Here is a 20,084-nt window from a genome sequence, read left to right as displayed (position 1 = left end):
TAGTCCATTTTGGTGCTATTTTGTAATGAAGTTTTATATTATTATGGATTAAAAGAGTTTTGAATACTTGACATAGACCAATCCTATTTTATACCATATATGCTACTAAATTCCAAAACCTCATTTGCAATGTGGATTGGAATGACAAAGCCCTTATCAATCAATTTCAATATGAATTGAAGGATAATGTCAAAGATTTGTTATTGATAATACCAAAGATAAAATCTTTCAAATAATTAATTACTCAAGCCATTGCATACAATAATTGATTATTAAAATTATTTGGCTAAAATCTTATATAATTCCTAATAAAGGTTCTATTCTCTCCTCAAACTCATCATTTTTTTATATTAAAAGTTTATTTAGGACCAAAAAATTACAAAGTCTTAATTTTATTAGATTCAAGAGCCTCAATCTATTTTTAAAATAAAGATTTTGTTATAAAATAAGAAATATTATTAGGCAAAAAAACTGTATCTATACATGTAGAAGTCATAGATAGTTGTGTACTATCTTCTACAGATATTACGTATGAGATTATTCCTTTAGATATAATAATTAAAAATCATAATAATATAATAATATTTAACGTAATAAGATCTCTATCTAATCTCATTATTTTAGAATTATCTTGGTTAAAAAAATATAATCTTCAAATAGATTAGATTTCTTGTAACCTTAATTTTTTTGATAGTTTAATCCAAAATCCCATTAATCAAGTAAAAATACATAAGTCTATTACATCCAAATCTTTACTAGTAGGTGCAAGAGCTTTCATACATGCCGCAAAAGAAGGGTTATCTTTTGCTATATATGCCATGTTTATTTTTTATGATAAAAAGATGTCAAATAATATTCCTAACTAGTATCAAGATTTTCAAGATGTTTCTGAAAAGAAAAATGCAAATGTTCTTTCAGAGCATTGTCTTTATGATTGTTCCATCAATCTTCAAGAAGAAGCTCAACCACTATCTGTACCAATCTATAGCTTATCGCAAAACGAATTGATTTTACTTAAGGAATATATTAATAAAAACTTGGCTAAAAATTTCATATGCCATTTTAAAATTTCTAGTTGGAACTCTTATCTGATTTCTAAAGAAAAAAGATGGATCTTTATGAATGTATATAGACTATCAAGGACTCAATAAGATCACTATCAAGAATAGATGTCCTTTACCTTTGATTTTATTACTTCTTGATCAACTCAATCAAGTAAAGATTTATACAAAAATAGATCTACAATGAGCATATAATTTAATACACATTAAAGAAGGAAATGAATGGGAAACTACATTTTAAACTAGGTATGGATATTTTTAATATAATGTCATGCTTTTTGGACTCACAAATGCACCAGCCACTTTTCAACATCTAATGAATGATGTAATTTGTGAATTTCTTGATGATTTTGTTATCTATTATTTACATGATAACTTAATCTACTCTAAGAATATAGAAGAGCATGAAGTTCATATTTGTCATGTATTACAAAAATTTAAAGATACAAAATTATTTATAAAGTTAGAAAAATATATATTCTATACTACTCAAGTTAACTTCTTAAGATACATCATTTTCAACAAAAGGCTAATAATGGATCCAAAGCAGATTCAAACTATTATGGATTGGAAGATTTCAAGATCATTAAAAGATGTGCAATGCTTTTTAGACTTTGTCAATTACTATCAAATCTTCATCAAGAATTTTTTTCAAATTGTATCTTTAGTTACACCTTTGACTTGTAAAGACAAATTTGGATAGAGTAAAGAAGCCAAAGCATTCTTTGATGCTTTAAAAAGTTTATTTCTACACCAATTTTATATTGTGTTGACTTCTTTAAGGCATTTCTCATAGAAATAGATACATCAAACTTTGTCTTAAGTGCAATATTATCACAAATAGAAGCAGATGATAAATTCCATCTAATAACTTTTTATTCTAAAAAAAATTCAATAATTAAGATTAATTATGAAATATATAACAAAAAGCTCCTTATAATTGTGGATTCATTTTAAGAATGGCATCATTATCTAAAAAGCACGTGAAATCCAATCATCATATAAACAAATCACAAGAATTTTAAGTATTTCATATTGGCATGTATTTTGAATTGTTGCCAAGTTTATTGGAGCATGTTTTTATCAAGATTTGATTTCAAGTTTATTAAACGACTCAAAAAACAACAAGGTTTGTTGAACATCTTTTTTAGATGTTCTTATCTAGCACCAAAAGAAAGAAATGCATCTTTAAATCAACAAAGAATGATTTTCTTGAAGTCAGAGTATTTTCACCTTTGAGAAATAAAATCAACATTGATTATTGATTCAATCTTTGTCAAACAAATTCAATTAAGTATGTTGTCTAATTCTCTTATTCATGATATTAAGAATAATTCTTCTAAATCTTATGATACTTTTAAGTTTGAGTTTAAGAACAAGCTATTCTATTTCAAGGGATGATTGTACATTCCAAAAGGTAGAGTAAAATTACATATTCTTCAAACTTGTCATAATTTTCTAGCAACCAGATATTTTGGATACAATAAGATTTTGGAGCTAATATCAAGAGATTTTTAGTCGCTTCAAATTTGAAAGGTAGTCAAAGACTTTTTACAATCATGCTATATTTGTTTAAGATCCAAAACTCTATACCATCGATTTTATGGACTTTTTTAGCCATTACCTATTTTAGAACAAACATGATCTTCCATTTCTATGGATTTTATCATGGATCTTTCAGTTCCATATTCATATGATTTTATATTTGTAGTAATAGATCATTTTTACCACAATGGCATATTTTGTATCATGTACAAAATTTATCATAAATAAAGAAATAGCTAAGATATTTCTAAGATAGTGAATATCTCAAGAAAAAGACAAATGCCCCCTCCTCTTATAGAAGTAGATAATAATCAAGAATTTAAAGTGGAAGAAGTCTTAGATTCAAGACGATGCCAAAATAAGTTGAAATATCTTGTTTATTGGTATGGATATAAAATTAGTAAATACACATGGAAGCCAGCAAAGAAACTTACAAATAGAGCAAAGAAAGTTGAAGCTTTTTATCAACAACATCCATTACAATTAAGATGAAGAATAGCAAATCTTTGTTGTAAAAGAAACAAGATCCAAAGAAGAAAATATTCTACTTTTTATCTTTTTTTATAGCTTTTGTGTATTTGTAACTCTAAAGATATGGAGAGTCAACAACTAATAGATTCAATCCAAAAACTTTCACTTGCCAAATTATCAAATGAGATATTATAATTGTCACAATCTTCAAGTCAACATAATCAAGATGAAGATCCTCAAGAACAACATGTCCTTCTTTAGATAGATGACATGATAGAATGTATTTGATATCATGACTTTGGAAGAGACTCTCGATATTTGGTGATTTTATTAGAGATAAGAACAACTCTTGATGGTGTCACAAATATTTTATTTGAAAGAAGTTATAAAGACCTCAACAATGATCAAATAACAAGGTGGTATTTTTTTCACTAGTATGGAACATTATCAATGGCTGAGAGGATCTATCAACCATCTTTGAAGAGAACAAAGATCAGAGTATGTGGCAAATATGATTTATCATATCTTAAATTTCATCCAGATATGATGGCCACTCCTTAAGAAATTTATCCCTAGTAGGAGAAGTAATGTCATGAATATACATACATATTCTAATAATTACTTATATAATTAGATAGAAGTAGGTAAAAATAAATAAAAGTATATTAATTTCATAATATCTTCTAGAGAAGCTTCTTAGAAGCTTTGTAGATGCTACTTTGATTTTATATGTATTTATAAATGATTGGTGGATTAAATACTTGGTCAATAAATTAACCACATGTTGGTAGTTTACAAAACAAGCTAAATATGTGGTATACATATGAAAAACTTGCCTTGTAATATATCTTACAAAGTTAAGACGTTTTAGAGGTCCTATAGGATATTGCCATATAATTCCTAGTTAAGAGTATATATGGAGGCAAGAGTGAAGCATTCTTCACTCTTGTCATGGCCTTTTTAGTCCTTAGTCTTATTTCAAGAGTTTTTAGTCTTCTTGTTTTTGGCAACCACCATTTTAGTTTAATATTATATCATCTTTAACTTTCTAGTTCTTTTAAGTGACACAAGAGTATATTGAATATTTTTTCCTTTGAAATTCATGTCCTTGATACTTGATATTAGTCTCAAGTTGTCAAAATTATAAACCAAATAATATTATAGATTAATTTTTTTGACACAAAATATAGATTTTATTAGTTGTAATACAAATTCTATTATGTTTTTTATACATGGATCAAAATTCTATCAAAAAAGTATCAAAAGTATCTAATATTAGATCATATTATTCAAAAAAAGATAAAAATCATAATAATATAGAACTTGAAAGTAGTATTTCAATAAACTTTACTTGTGATCTTAGAATTCGATAGCTTTGAGGTTGAAGTTCAATCACTAATTATACTTGATTAATGAATCCTCAAAATTTTAATCTTGTACCATCAAAATTCTTATACAACATAATTTTTGGTTTTTTAATACTTGAATATATTCTATCATATGAGAAGTAACATGATTTGATGTAGATATTGAAGCAGCTCCAATCATTTCTATATCTTCACTTCTTGTTGATTTTATTACTTTTTATAGTAATAAATTGAATTGATGCATTGCAAGCAATAATTCCTTCAATTGCTCTTGTATTTGTACTATTACATTCTTTATTTAAATAAGCCTTATCATAGTAATATTAAATAATAGAAGATGTTTAAATATTACTTAAGACTAGTAAAAGAGAAGTTTTGAGAATAAAAAAATATGGTAAAAATAATATTAATTTAAAAAAAGTTAATCTCTAATTTTTAATATGCTTATGTCTTATCAACAAAAAAAAAAAGGGATAATCCACTCTTGATCAAAAAAAAAAAAAAAAATACTTTGATATTATAAGTATACTCTTTTTAATCAATCAAAGAAAAAAACTTAGTGAAGGCAAATAAATAAGAGAGTCTTTTTAAACAAAAGTTGATAAGATTGAAGTAAGAAAGTATATACATAAAAAATAATAATAATAAAATAAAATAAAAACTATAAAAAAACTATAAAAAAAAACTAAAATGCTATTTCTAAAAAAAACTTCACTCTTATATATATATATATATATATATATATATATAACTAAGAATTACATGGTGATATTCTATAGGACCTGTAACATGTGTCTAATTTATGAGACATATCGCTTAACTTATAAGACAAGTTTGTTATATGTGTAATATATGATTAGCTTGAATCATAAGCTACTAACATGTACAATACATGGCTAATTTGTTGGCCAAGTATTCAACCTACTAATCACCTTTAAACACATATAAATGTGAAACTACATCTATAAAGTTTTTAAAAAGCTTGTAAGAAGATTCACTATAAGACATTATCAAAATTATCTACTTTTATCTTCTTCTACCTATTCATATTATCTAGGTAAGTATAGGCACAAATATGTATATCCATCAAAGAGATTAATCTATTTGTTTTTTTTTAATTCCATAACTTTTTTGCATAGATATTGGATTTTATTATTAGTTTCTTTTATAGGTATGGAAATAGTACTTTTATTGTTGCTAATAATAATATATAAAATTTCTATCTTAAGACTCTTAATAAACTTATAAAAATTTATAATTATAGCAAATCTATACTTATTTTTGCAAAGAGTAGCATCAATAATTTTTTATACCATTTCTATGATAAAAAACTTTAATAAATTTATAATTTAAATTAAAAATAATAATCTACAACCCCTAGTATCTAATGAAGAATTTGACAAAGAGAGATAATCTACTTTCTTTAAAAAAAAATTGATGTTAAACTAATAAAAATTATTAGTTTAAAAGTGGATATTTTATAACTTTTAAAGCATAATAAGAGAAGTGGAATAATTTACACACTTCTAAAACAAAATAAGAATTAACACTCTTATCAAATTGTTAAGGAAAAAAATCATAAATAATACAAAAATCAATATTCTCTTATATCACTCAAAGAAAGTATTTAATTACTCAAATATAGCATCATATTAAAACTAAAATGGCTATTATAAAAGACAAAAAGACTAAAGACTCTTGAAACAAGAATAAGAACAAAAAAGGCATTGATAAGAATAAAGAAGGCATCACTCTTGCTTCTATATGTACTATCTAACTAAAAGCTATGTGGCAAAATTCTATATGATCTCCAAGAAGTATTCAATTTGAAAGACAAATGTCTAATTTGTAAAACAAGTTTTACATGTGCACTACATAACAAACTTCTATCACAAGTGGCTAATATTTGCAACACATGGCTAACTTCTTGGCCAAGTTTCTAATGTACCAATCAACTACAAATACTTAAAAAGTCAATTAAACATCTATAAGGCTTTAAGAAGCATAAAATTGCATATTTGTATTCTTAGAATTAATTCCATAAAGCTCAAATTAATGTAAGATAGCAATTCTATAATCAATTATAAAGTTTTGTTTTAAGTTTGATATCAAAATATTAAATCTATTTAATTTAAATAAAATAAATTGCTTTTGTTTTATTAAAACTGTAATGTGTTTATAATAGAACTATAATTTAATAGAACTTTACAATAGGATTTGAAAAAAAATAGATTTAAATTTAATTTAAAACTATTATCATAATAATTACTTAAAATAACATATTTTTGTAAAATTAGATGTGATAATATTTTCAAAATATAACTACCATTAACATGTAATTTTACAAAAAAAAAAATAAATAAATAAATAAATAAATAAACTTGCACCAAATTTATTTGAAATATTACATACTAATAATATCAAATTGTGTCAAGATATTTCAAATTTTGTTAATAAAAACATTAATTTTTCTTTTTTCTTTTTTCTTTTTTCTTTTTTTGTCATAATATTATGCTGTTTTTTAGAGAAATCATGTATACAAATGTTTAGAAACTATTTTGTGTATGTGTATGTGTATATATATATTTATATATATAATTATATATTAAAAGTAATATTTTGCTTTGTTTTATAGTGTGTAAATGTAATATATGTACACAGAACATGCAATGCATTAACACATTTGTTATCATTTGCTGGTTGATTTCGTAGCACAAGTTCCACCAGCTATAATGGATTCGATGCAATCTATATTTTCAAAAATTCTACATGTTTAAATATGCATTTTAAAACTTGGCTATTCAACCTGAACAGATATTTATATGAGAAAAAAACTATTTACATTATTCAAATATTTTAAAAATCAATCGTAAAATTAGGAGTACACACCAACACTTCTTCACTCCTTACAACAAACAGAACATAAAATTTTACTTTGCACTGTAAAATTTTATTTTTTTCAAAATAGATGATCAACCCAAAATATTTCTCCACAACCACACTGTTGACATCTCACTCATGACTGTTCTTTTTTCCTCAGTGGCCACTCTAACAATATTCTACAACGAATTTCTTAAAATGAATGCAAAAGAGCCTTGAAGCAGAAGCTTTCATATCCATTTGCAACGATCTGCGAACACCGACACTTGACAAGTGAACAATTCCACACCCTTTACTTCCGACCATGAACCCACAAGCTCATTGGAAGAAAACACCTCTCCTTATACATGTACAATCCACAAGCAGACAGTGCAAGACTCAAACAGCATACTGAAATAAAAATAAAATTAGGGAAATCTAATGCATCAACGACCAGAGAGCAAGCTGTTAAAAATAAATAAATTAAAATAAATTAAATTAAATTTTTGAGCAGAACTGTGTTCCAGAACCTAAATTACAGCATCTTGCAAAGACTTCTGATGTTTGTGTAGTTGACTGCGCTTCTTAACTACTTGTCAACTGCTGTTAACTAATCCAGGCAATGACTGATGCCTGCAACAGGGTCTGCTCCACGTGAGCCGCATGGTGAACATCTGAGCTTGCAGAACGCAGAGCTAAAACCCACACTTCGGTGGTCCTGGAGCGAGAGACTCTTGGTTACGAGAATCAGATGGTTGATTGAGTTGCGTCCAAGAGATAGATTCTGAGCTTGCTGTGTGGGAGCTGAGAGTGGGTCCAAGGATAGGTCGTCTCAGTAATCGCTGCCAGGTTGCTTGGCCTGAAACTCCGTCTTCAGAACTGGGGTCAGAGCTTTTCGTTGCTTGAGTTTCTTCCGGACCAACAACGCCATGCCGACAATGATGCAAGCCATGGAAAAACCCAGCACAACTGCAAGTCCTATCACTTTCCTCCTGTATGATATAATCTTCTCTTCTGCACTCATTCCACATGTAGTTCAGCGTTGCAGCGTAGAACATAAACACAGAAATTAATTCAAGAACGTAACAGTCTGGAATGCCGTTCTATCCGTTGAAGCTGGTCTAGGCCATGCTAGTTTACTCACAGCTTTGTACGCAAGATCTGTATGTAACCGAGCTAAAGCTTCCGTAGCTAGTTAAGGAAAGAAGGAATTGTGTACTTGCCTGAATGATCTTGGGAAGAGTTCCAGTGATGATCCGGGTCTTTGGGGACGAGAAAGGCAGCGCAGTCATGGCACAAGTCAGCGGTCATATTGCAAAGGGCAGGCGTGAGCCTCCCCCGTGTGTGGTTGACGATGGGTGCGGGGTAAAACACATACTTGCACAGACACGGTATACTAAAAGTTGAGACGTTGCGCACTGCTCCACAGCATATGGTGCTGGGAGCTTCCTCGTCTTCATCCAAGTATGGCTGGCACGGCAGCATTGTGGACAGCATTGATGTGGAGTCGTTAGGGGAACAAGCTGTGGTGGAGATCCTGGAGGTATTTGGAAACAAGCAGTTGCTTGCAGAGGCGGAATCCTTCAGAAGAGTTTGGGCTCGCACGCCTACAACTGCAATTAGCACAATCAGGAGCAGAGTTACAAAAAACAGTCTCGAAGTTTGTCGACGTAAGGCCATGGTCGCTGTAGGACTGCGAGTGCTTTGGTGCAGATTTCAATCTAAACCAGAACAAGTTTTAGGTTGTTCAGGGAGTCCACTTCCTTCCCTTCCGTCGCAACCAACTTCCAAACATTGAGATCTTGGCAAGCTGTGGACTCAATCTTGAGCTCCATGGCTCGTTGTGCTAAAAATTTCTCTCTACATTGCATCGGCCATGGCTACATTATCCTTCAACTGATGAGTTTTCAGAACCTTCTGCTTCCACCATTCCACTACGGTTGCTTCGTAAAACCTTCATTCAAACCCAGTCTCTAAACCGTTCTACACAGTCTTCGGAGATGAACCGAGTTTCCCAAAAGGTGAACAACAAAGGAGCACGAAATCTTCTACCAGTCTTGTATCACCGTGTGCGCCCCTGGTTGAGCGCCTTGGGAATTTACAGCCGCTTCAATGGAAACTGATCCATCTTCTGTCCTACAGCTGCCATCAGCTGTCGCTGTAAGAAATCTCCCGTCCATTTGCCACCATCTACTTTGAATAGACCAGTAGAGTGCTGCAGCGTGATTCACCGAAGGATGCAGTTACAGACCATAAATGAGGAATTTATGTTTCAATCAAATTGATGCAGACTCAGTTAATTCTTTCACTGAAAGTACTGAGTCACTAGGTGCAGTAGCTCCCCCCCTACAGTGAACATATTTCCGACACGAGTACATGGTGGACGACAATACACGCTTAGATTTCAAAGCGGGTCGTAGTTATTCATTGCTGATTTTTTATCAATTTTTTAATGTAAACAACATTTATACTTCCTTGAGTGGCCTGTTAAAAGTCTTCGGTTGGAAAATAACAGGATGGGAATTACACACATTCATACTAACCAGTAATGAGAATTGATTCAGGTAAACCTTCATGGCGATTGGGTTGCAACACTCACAGCACTAAGGTATTTGACAACCGACTTGCACAGTTCAATTGCCGAACTCATATGACGAGATGATCTTCATCACTCGGAAAGCCGTTCATGTTGTGTAGTTTAAGATCCTAATGCGTTCATTCTTCAAATTTTTCAGTTTAATTGTTACACACCACCTCATAAATGCAAAGTGTAGCTCAGATGGACGATTCAAAAGTTCTTATTGAAGGTCAGGCGCAAAGTAAGTGTATCACTCGCAAAAATTAGAGCACTCCCGGCTTTGTTGAGACACGAAATCAATATTTCACTTCTGCTCTTCATCGATAAAAACCTCTGCATCTGCGTATCTGCAACAGACGTCCATGTTTGTCAGTCACACTTTGCGAGATGTCGCTGGTTGCAGTGATTATTTGTCTGGAATGTTTGGAAGTTCTACCCTGCTCTTCAAGACTGGGAAACGAGTCCAGCTGCTCTAAACATTTCGAAAATACTCTCACTAATATAGCTCCAATGTCAGTGAGAAGAGAATATCTACAGCCTACTTTGCAAACATCAGGGACAGCATCCGGATCCCAGTCTTTAGCAAGCCGATAGTCGCCTCCCAAAGGAAATCTCACGTATAATTGCAGAAACATGCAATTGTTCGCTTGAATACTGATAGGTATACTAAGTTGGGTTGATGTTAAATTTCTCCAAGAGAGCTGAACTTAGGACATTAGATTCCACGCGTCCCCCACCTCCATTCATTGGTGACACAAACATTTCGTTGAAGTCTCGCAACTGTTATACTGCTGCAGAAATTCGCCATACCTGCTCAGCAAGAAGGCCAACCGTATAGGTTGAATTCGTGCATCTCAGAAAAGAGGCTGCGAGATGAAATTAGGGTTTACTTCACTGTAGTTTTTTCCCACCCAAGACTACAAAAGAGGCATCATTCAGAACTACGAACGCATGTAAAGTTCAGCAAAGATTGGTTGAACCTCTGGAGACAAAGAATAGTTTCTAACGCGTTTAATTTTTTCTATTTGGAAATAACTGCTCTGTTAACCATTTACTCGCCTCCACTCCCCCATGCAGACACAAAGGTCAGTTTGGAAATTGACCGTGAACTGATTGGCGTTCCACCCTGATCTCATCATTAGATTTGCAATTTGCATCAGGATACCTGACAGGCGAATTATTTCCTGCCAGATGACGTGCGCCTGGGCGTCTAGATACTTATTGGGTGATGTTAACTTAGCTTCTCATCTAAATATTCTCCAGGCTAGAGGTCATAACTTTGTCATTCACTTTGAAATGCCTTCTGCTACGTTGTTTCGAACTAGTTATGAGAATGACGGTCTGGCTCAATTGATCAGGTGCGAGCGTCATCTTTTCTGCCATCTTCACATTCAGGCGGTACTATTAAACATATCAGGCCACGGCTGTAGACCACGACCACGTGAATCACAAAGACACATTGAAGGAAAAGTTCTATGGAGGAAAGAGGGGACACTATACACATGTTGGACACATGGGTAAGATTTTAGCACGCACTAGAAGATCGCCACCAGGTATGCCGTCGAATGACGAAGGTTTGATTCACTCCAAGACTCCCAGCGGGATCCATGCTTAGCAACCGTGACGACGTTCAGAAAGCAAGCTGCGAAATCTGTAACGAGGGATTTCATTCAAACCACTTTAATAGCGATTGAGCTTTGTATATTATTTTCTGAAGTTTTTTATTCAAAAAAAAAGACACAGAACCAACTCAACTTACAAAAGCTATTTTCAATGTGGTCACTACAGAATCTCACACAAGCTGCCTCTCAAGATCGCCATGGCTGCAACCAAAGATATCACAACGGTTGGACGTCTTCACGGCGCTACTTGCAGTTCACAGCAATGCTCGTGACCATGACCTTAACCTACTCAAGCTCACACACCAGCATGGATCATTCCCAATTGGAATGGAGAAATCTACCATCTTGCATTATCGATAGAAGGAAACGATTGGAGCATAATACCAAGTGGCTGGTAGTGAGAACTGGGAATGAAGAAAATTGTTTGTAGTTGATTACATTTGGGGGACTGCATTCGGCAGCACCTGAGAATTGTTTCTGTCTGCTATAATTATTGAAGGCATCAGTCGAATACGAGAAGTACAAATACGTAATGAAATCTTGAGAAAAGGTGAGAGGAAAAAAATATATAAAAACCTGGGCTTGTGATTAAGTGAATCCCCATGTCAGATATGTGCTTTTTACATTAAGACCACTTGTGCATGAATCTCTTGAAGGCCATGTTTGTGCCGCTGGACCCGTTAAAGTCGCTTGTTTAGAAATTTAACCAGTGCATACTGGTTAAATTTCTAAACAAGTGAAGCATTGCACAAATGAGCCTGTGCAACTTATCCACCAGCAAAATCTTGAAACAAACTCATCCTCCTCGGTTTTAACCGTCGTTCGCTTGAATCAATTTTCAAGGTAGAGGGAAAGCTATTGTGAAACGTGTAGGGAATGCAGTGAAAAGAGAGTGAGGTGAAATTGTTGTAGTATTCGTTATCTTCAGCAACTGTAGTTCTCATGGTACATTGCTGTCTATTACAAATAATTGCGTGTGGTTCTATTATTCTGCAAAGCCTGATCCTGTAACTAGTTTCCTGGACGATATGTTAATGCTTAGAACAAGCACACGCAAAAAGACTTGGTGATAGACTCTCTTTCTCATTCTTTTTCTCCAAATTGTGAAGTCGGAGTGTCCAGCCGAAGAGGCTCCTTCACTGCTGCAGTTGGGCACATGAGGCACTAACTTCGTCAAACTAAAATTGCTGAAAAGTAACAATTCAATACGTCGAATACTGTTTTGAAATCTCAGCCGAAGAGGCTCCTTCACTGGTACAGTTAGGCACATGAGGCAACTAACTTCGTCAACCTAAAATGGCTGAAAAGTAACAATTCAATACGTCAAATACTGCTTTGAGATCTCAGATACATTCTGCTTTGGTCCACATTCAGTGAAACTTGCACAGTGAGAGCTTGTGAAATGATGAAGGTTGATGTCACCAGTGAGTGGCTATAAAGTTCTACGGTTTTATAACGGATAATCCCACGGGTGTTTCCTTGTCAGCCTTGCCTCCGTAAGCCTATAATATGGAGAGATATTTTGCAGGTTGAGGTTCCGTGCTGATGACACAATCGAGGTATCTTGAACAAGCACCGTAGAACTAAAGAATTTCAAGATAAAATTACAGTTAGTATCAAAAGACTCGAAACGACAAAAAGAGAAAAACAAAAAAAAAAAAAAAAAAAAAAAAAAAGGATACACAGAACACTGATTGAGTCCCAAGGCCAGATTCCACGATGTCAGAATTGAGTGACTGCGGTGCCACGAGCAATGTTAAACAACAACAGATTCAGATTCCATCGACCCATACAAAAACTACGCGTAGACTTGGTAAGCAGACATAGCCAAAAATCCATGTGGTAGAAATCAGTATGGTTTCGGAGAAACTGTTTCATTCTTTGAGTAAGCGTTCGAATCCAGAGTGATTTGTTTCCAAAGTACTTCTTGACACGCGAAAATGGCATGGTTTTTCATCATCATGTTCATAAACATCGAATGAAAACATGGCGTATCTTTCAGGTTAGTAATGCGCAGATTTGCGTGTTGTTGACACGTTGTGTATGTAATTAAGGTTACATGTGGTGAGTAGGGAACATGGTAGTTTTTATTGATGCAATGGCATATGTCTTTAAATAAAAAGAATGAATTCACAAAGCGAATGTAAAAAAAATCTTTCTAGATAATTAAATATTTTTTATTCAACCCAAAAAAAGACCTCACCTGCGCCAAGATTCGAAACAACGTGAAAATTGATTGTTGAAACAATTTTCCACATGAAAACTACCGAACACACCCATGTGAGAATTTCGAGATGTTGCGTTCGCACGAATCAGCTCTTCCTTGAAAGGGCAACCCCAGGCAAGCGAACACGGAGTGAACCTTGGCAAAGCAACAGTATGAAGCTCTCCTTCATCTCCCATGAAACTCTTGTCCGCCTAAGAAGTAAGTTTCTCATGGCTTGTCATTTGTTCGAAGAGGCCTCAGCCATTCGGTTCGTAAATGTGTATTATCACAAATGACCAGAGAGGTCTGTGATTAGCACCAGGATAGACATTACCGCTTGATTACCACGGTAACCAGTAGTCAATCCATGACACCATGCTGCAGATTCTCATCTCCTTGCACTGAAACTTCTTAGTTATCGTGAGACATACCAAAATAAACAAATACAAAATCAAGGTCTGAGAGATGTTCCACCAGGACCACACATGAAACCACGCCAAAAGCATCGATTGGGATAGCTACTAAACTAGAGGCCATCTAAATGCTTCAAAAGGTGTAGTCCACGAGTAGCTATGACCATTGCGGCCCTTTTTTCACTTCACTACTGAGAGGCAGGGTCCGGTGGCGTGCACTCGAAACTCCAATCCACGATGTGCAAACATGCAGTAATCGTAAGGCTTGACGTGATGCTCTCTTTCACCCCCAATGGAAGAAGGCTCTGTTTGAAGGTGTCTGCGTCACTCCGAGGCTTTCCAGTGCATCGCTTTGATTTCCTATCGTCCTGTTCATGTCCGTGGACAAGCTTCGCCCTGGCGTTGGCTTCCACGACGGAGTAGCTCCAGTGGAATCTGACACGCTGTGCACGCAATGGTGGAGAGCTAAAATAACTGATGCGGAAGAGTCAATATACCGAAGATAGACGAGATGCGTCCTGGAGTGTGGGTCGTCCTATTTTCAGGATAACGCTAACCATGTGGAAAGGGCTGCAATAGTGTCGAAAAAACTACACAACAACACAAAAGTTTCACTACTGTCAAAAAAAAAAAGCACACAACACAACACAAAACAACTCAAAAAGCACTCAAAAAAACTCAGCAGCTAAAAAAACAAAACCAAAAAGTGAGTGCAAAGAAAACTGGCCCTCGTGGGCAGCAATGCATCAATCTTTTCGACATACCTAATTCAGAAAATGGGTTGGTTGCGATGGCGAACGAGGAATGCGCGTCTGTAACGACGCGGGGATGCAGAATTAGGGTTTCCATCGGGCATCAGAAACACTGGATAAGGGTTTTCCTTTTCATCCAGAAATGTTAACTAGATGTTAAGTGTCAATTAGATAATTTAATAGGAAAAAATACAGTTGTATGTTTATTTATTTATTTACTTATAATTAAGGGACCAAATAAATTGTCATTTGTAAATTTGGAGCTATTTATGCATTGATGAGATTGCATTTCAGCATGTTTATTGATTATTAGCAGAAACTTGTGCGATTGGGCACAAAAAAAGATGTGGCATGTTAATTTTCCAAGCCAAAAATCAACAAATTCTAGAGAAATGTCAAAAAATCAAATCAAATAAGCATAAAATATTTATGTTTCTTTAATGTTACAAGCAAATACAATTCTTATTTATTTCAATAACTAAAATAGCTAATTAATAAAAATATAAAATAAACTATGTTTGTTGTGGTGCTTTTGGCTTTACTATTTTGCAGATAAAAAATCTTGATTGTATTTGGAGAAAAGCATTGAAAAAAGGTAACACAAACTTTTACATTATGATAGAATAACTTATGTTTTTACATTACCAAAAGACAACATATGTTTTTGGCCAATAAGAAGACCTCTTTGTTTCAACCAATTAGTCAATGACAATGCTATTTTATTTATTTTTCTTATAACTAAGCTTTCTTATTATATTTATTAGACCTTAAATTATATATATATATATATTAGGCTAGAATGTCAAAAAATTCCATTGGCTAGAGTAGTAAGATGATAAAACCTAATTACGGGTTTAACCCAGTTACTCGAATAAGAGGATGGGACAAGCCAGGTTGGCAATGGTGGGTTGGCAATGGTGGGTTGGCAATGGCAATAGCAGTGCAAATGAACCCGACTTGCACTTCACTAAAGTGACTAATGTAGCACCATTTTATGTGTATTTTGTGTGTGTGTTTATTTTTTATTTTTTATTTTTTTTTTTATTGCAGTAATGGGCATTGATTAACTACTAAGGTGTATTGTGTTTGTGTTTGTGTTTGTGTTTTTTTTTTTTTTTTTTAATAATTGGTTGTCAAAAATGTACTTAACATTAGCAAAGCCTATGGTTAACCAATAATAAATAAATATATATATATATATATATATATATATATATGGTTAACTATATATACGAGTGAGTAACCATATATATATATATATATATATATACAAATGGAATCCATGATATATTAGATTGCGCTAATTATTCTAAAATGATTAAAAATATATTATATCATTCATTGTGTTGAATATCTTTGATTTAATCAATTGTTTTTGAAGTGCATGTAAATGTCAACAAATTTTTCAAGGAATACTAATGCAAGAGATGAAGCCAATGGCTACTGAATTGATTTGTTTAGGAGCAATAGTTATGTATTGAGGTGTATAGCTTAAAGCCAAAGCAACATGATATGGATACACACTAGACTAAGGTTTATACCAAAAAAAAATAGAAAAATGAATGAAAATGTAGAGGTGAGATGACAATCTAGAACTCATAATTATAAAAATGTATTCCAAAAGAAAGTATGAAAATGAAATATCATATATTAAACATAACTTAGATGTTTTAACCAACATGTGAAGAAAACATTAGCTCATGGAAGCAACCAGAAAATAATGTGCATGAAAGATTTAGAAGAAAAAAGGAATTTTGATCTTTAGTATATATATATATATATATATATTATTTACATATATACATATATATATATATATATTATATATATATATATATATATATATATATATTGTCATAATATTATTTTTAGTTTATGAAATAAAAAAAAAAGGGAGTAACTTAAAATTCGTACCAGAAGGTACCACAGAACAATTACAAAGTTTTCTTTTCAAAAATGTGTGTGAAATATCGATTTCAAAGTTTTTATTTTACTTTTTTATTTTTTTATTTTTTTTTATCAAAGTCATGTTCTATTGAAAGCAATTGTCAGTTGTGTTCAAGCTTTTGGGACACAATATTCCAGTGAAGAAATATACATCTATATATATATATATATATATATATATAATTATAATGCTGATAATGTTGTGATATATTATATTATATCAATATGGCTCTCATCTACTTGTATTAAAAATATTCACACAAAAAAACACCCTTGAACAAAGGCAAAGTATTAATGGCAACAAACTCACTCCTTATCTCTTTTAAACTAAGTTTTAAGAAGCTTCACTTGTAGTTTCCCACCAATTGTTTAGATTTATCTTAAACCTATACTTACACACAACATTTCTACAATTTAAATATGTCTATTGTGGGTCTTTGCATCTTGTTGATTAGTCATCTCTTGTTACTTTACATTGTTATTTTATGACCAATACATTCAATACATATCAACCATTCAAATATACATTTTGAATTGTTTCACCTACTTGAACAAAATATTCCACTTCATGGATCTCACATGTGTTACTTGTGTGGCCACAATCACATACAAACATCCATATGCTGTGCATCTGAAATTAATATTCAAGAAAGGTGTTTCATTTTTAAGTAAAATATGACTATAAACTTTATTGCAAAATAAATTAAACTTAAAAACTGATAATGAAATTTTTATCAACAGTATACCTATTGAAAATGTTGAAAATTACTGTGTTGATTTTAAATAATCATTATGATGTAGTCCGATATTAAAATGTTGTTCGATTTTCTGATTAAATTTTTAGAATTAACAAATTGTAGGTTTTTACATATTGTGAAAAAATAAATTGAACACCTTGTAAATGCTTTTCCAATAGCCTTTCTACAACAAGAGGAACAAATCATTATACTATGAGATATATAATTTGACAAGACAAATTAATATCACATAGGTTAAAGCTTCAAAATATTCTCCTGAATTTATACATTAAATTTCTTAAGTTTTGGAATATCAATTTTTAGTACTGATTTATAACCAACGTGCAGCATTTCTTCTCATGGAAATTTAAACATACAAAAATAAAATAAAATAAAATAACCTTAAAATATTGCACCCAAATTCATGGAGTCATATTCACATAAAAGGAAGGGATGCATTTTACTTTAAAAAATAAATTGCAAAGACATAACAAAGGGCATGATTAAGCACTCTCATTTTTCGAAATAGTGTATATTTTCATACAAATATAAACATTAATTTTGATTTGCAAGAGATGTTTCCAAAGCAAGATAACTAAAAATTAAAATTTACATGTGATATACAAGAAATGACTTCAAACTCTAAGATAGAAGATGTGTTCACACAGAGAAATAGCATGGGATCCACATAACCTATTTATGTGCTTAATAGCATAAGCTTGCTAGTGTATAAAATGTGTGTGTGAATATATATATATATATATATATGAAGCTACACAAACTTAAACTACAAGTAGAAGAATTTGTTAGAGATCTAACTAAATTAATTATCATGTCTACTATCAAAGGTGCAAGTAAATAAAAACAACATTCACATTTTATTAATAGAGTGTACAAACATAAGTAGTTACAAACCCAAAGGATTAGATATAAAAATTCCACAAAGATATGGGCAAAAATTATAAACTGATGTATCATGATATGAAATAGTTTTATAATATTACTACGCACTTTAAATACATTATTGCACTTAAAAACCAAAATAATAACAAACCTAGTACAAAAATCATATTAAATATATATATATATATATATATATATAACAAAAGAAAACACAGACATTCTTGCCTTGTCACAATGCGGTGATTATTTTAACTTCATCCACAAAATCCAAGTTACGTTGTCCAAAACAACAACCAAATGTATCACATTCCATACCTCCAGTTATCAAAAAGCATTTGATGCAAAGCAATGAAGCATTCATCCAACTCTAAACCAACCCTCACAAATCCAACAACTACTATTCAATATTTCACTTTTTCACTCCATTTCCGAAGAATCGAACACAGTAAACAAACTCCAACCAAACACACCGAAGCTTCCCTACCCACAATACTCCAGAAACAAATAACCACACACACATTCCCACATATATATATATATTTATATTTATTTATGTATATACAGACAGGATATATGATAAACAACGTAGGGAGTGAGGTAAAGAGGCACTTTATGGAGAAAACTCACACACGATGCATGAAACAATTAGAAACAACGAGAAACAACCATCACAGAAGGAGAAAAAACACAGAGAAGTAGGGAGAAGAATAAGCAACAGCAACAGCAGGGAGTGCAGGAAGGCAGGCAGGGCAGGCAAAAGTGAGGAGGAGGAGGAGGCGGAGGAGGAATGGGACGAAATCAAGGTGGAGTTGTGAATTCCACAGCGCCCTCCCACTTCACACAACGCAACACAACACAACACTGCAACAATGCAACGAAACGCAATGCAACGCAGCAGCAGCACTGAACTGCAAATCTAAACACGCAACGGCACGTCACGTCAACGCAACCTATCCTTTTTTGTAATTTCTAGGTTCAGTGGCCAGTTGTGAGAGTGGACTTGTATAGGCTCCGATTCCCTCACGCCACGCCACACAGCCAGCCCCCCAACTGCTCATCGTCATCATCATCATCATCCCAAGGTCTGGATTTCTCGATGGATACATCGATAGATTGGTGGATCGATGATGGGTCGATCGATGAGTCACGGCAATCTGGAACGCGAGCCCCGACGACCCTGGAATCTTGGAGGACACTTCGAGTCAGAATAGTCGCCGCGACACCCAGCGCAGGATCGATGCGGCGCTCAATTTACTGCAGTAACTCCTGACGCGTTTGGCGAAAGTGAGGGGGTCGATTGACGCGGTGTGGGGGTTGTTGGTCTTCCTTCGCCGTGCTGGTGATCGTGGAGCTGAGGATTCGGTCGGCTCCGACGGCTGATGTTCTTCTGGGTTTTGGGTGCGACCAGTTGAAGTGGGGGTCCAATCTTCCTGTCATCCGTCCTGGAGGATGCAAGCTCCATGGGAAAAAAATGGATTGCTGATTCTGAAATAGCCATGGTGCAATTTGGGCAAATTGCGAGAGGCTAAAAATATTATTCGCCAAACCGGGGGCCATAATCTCGTGATCGCAGGACTCGGACGCAAAAGCAGCGTGAATGCTGATGAAAGTGGAGTTGCAGCC

The 20,084-nt window shown here is 33.2% G+C and overlaps 1 protein-coding gene and 1 long non-coding RNA gene across 5 annotated transcripts; both read right to left on the bottom strand.

Annotated features, from left to right (window-relative positions):
- Nucleotides 1–7,766: 7,766 nt before the first annotated feature.
- Nucleotides 7,767–12,220, bottom strand: LOC112280469 (uncharacterized). Of its 4 annotated transcripts, XM_073532504.1 has the most exons (5): nt 12,080–12,220; nt 11,641–11,704; nt 11,418–11,532; nt 8,527–10,691; nt 7,767–8,317 (listed from the first exon to the last, which is right to left on the bottom strand). In XM_073532504.1, the coding sequence occupies exons 4-5, from the start codon at nt 8,981–8,983 to the stop codon at nt 8,136–8,138; spliced, it is 639 nt and encodes a 212-aa protein (XP_073388605.1). In that variant the 5' UTR covers nt 8,984–10,691; nt 11,418–11,532; nt 11,641–11,704; nt 12,080–12,220; the 3' UTR covers nt 7,767–8,135. The 4 variants fall into 4 exon arrangements, with proteins under 4 accessions (XP_073388605.1, XP_073388611.1, XP_024371781.1 ...); XM_073532510.1 differs by lacking the exon at nt 12,080–12,220 and having other exon boundaries at nt 8,527–10,228; nt 11,641–11,770; XM_024516013.3 differs by lacking the exon at nt 12,080–12,220 and having other exon boundaries at nt 8,527–10,228; nt 10,619–10,691; nt 11,418–11,675.
- Nucleotides 12,221–14,102: 1,882 nt separating this feature from the next.
- On the bottom strand, nt 14,103–15,003 carry LOC149989841 (uncharacterized). The gene is made up of 2 exons (XR_016501994.1): nt 14,887–15,003; nt 14,103–14,712 (listed from the first exon to the last, which is right to left on the bottom strand). It is a non-coding gene; the product is annotated as an uncharacterized LOC149989841 (long non-coding RNA).
- Nucleotides 15,004–20,084: the final 5,081 nt, after the last annotated feature.

Source organism: Physcomitrium patens, chromosome 1, assembly GCF_059467195.1.
Source record: "Physcomitrium patens ecotype Gransden chromosome 1, ASM5946719v1, whole genome shotgun sequence".
Lineage (NCBI taxonomy): Eukaryota > Viridiplantae > Streptophyta > Bryopsida > Funariales > Funariaceae > Physcomitrium > Physcomitrium patens.
Note: the sequence above shows the minus strand (reverse complement) of the source record. Positions and strands in the feature narration are given on the sequence as shown.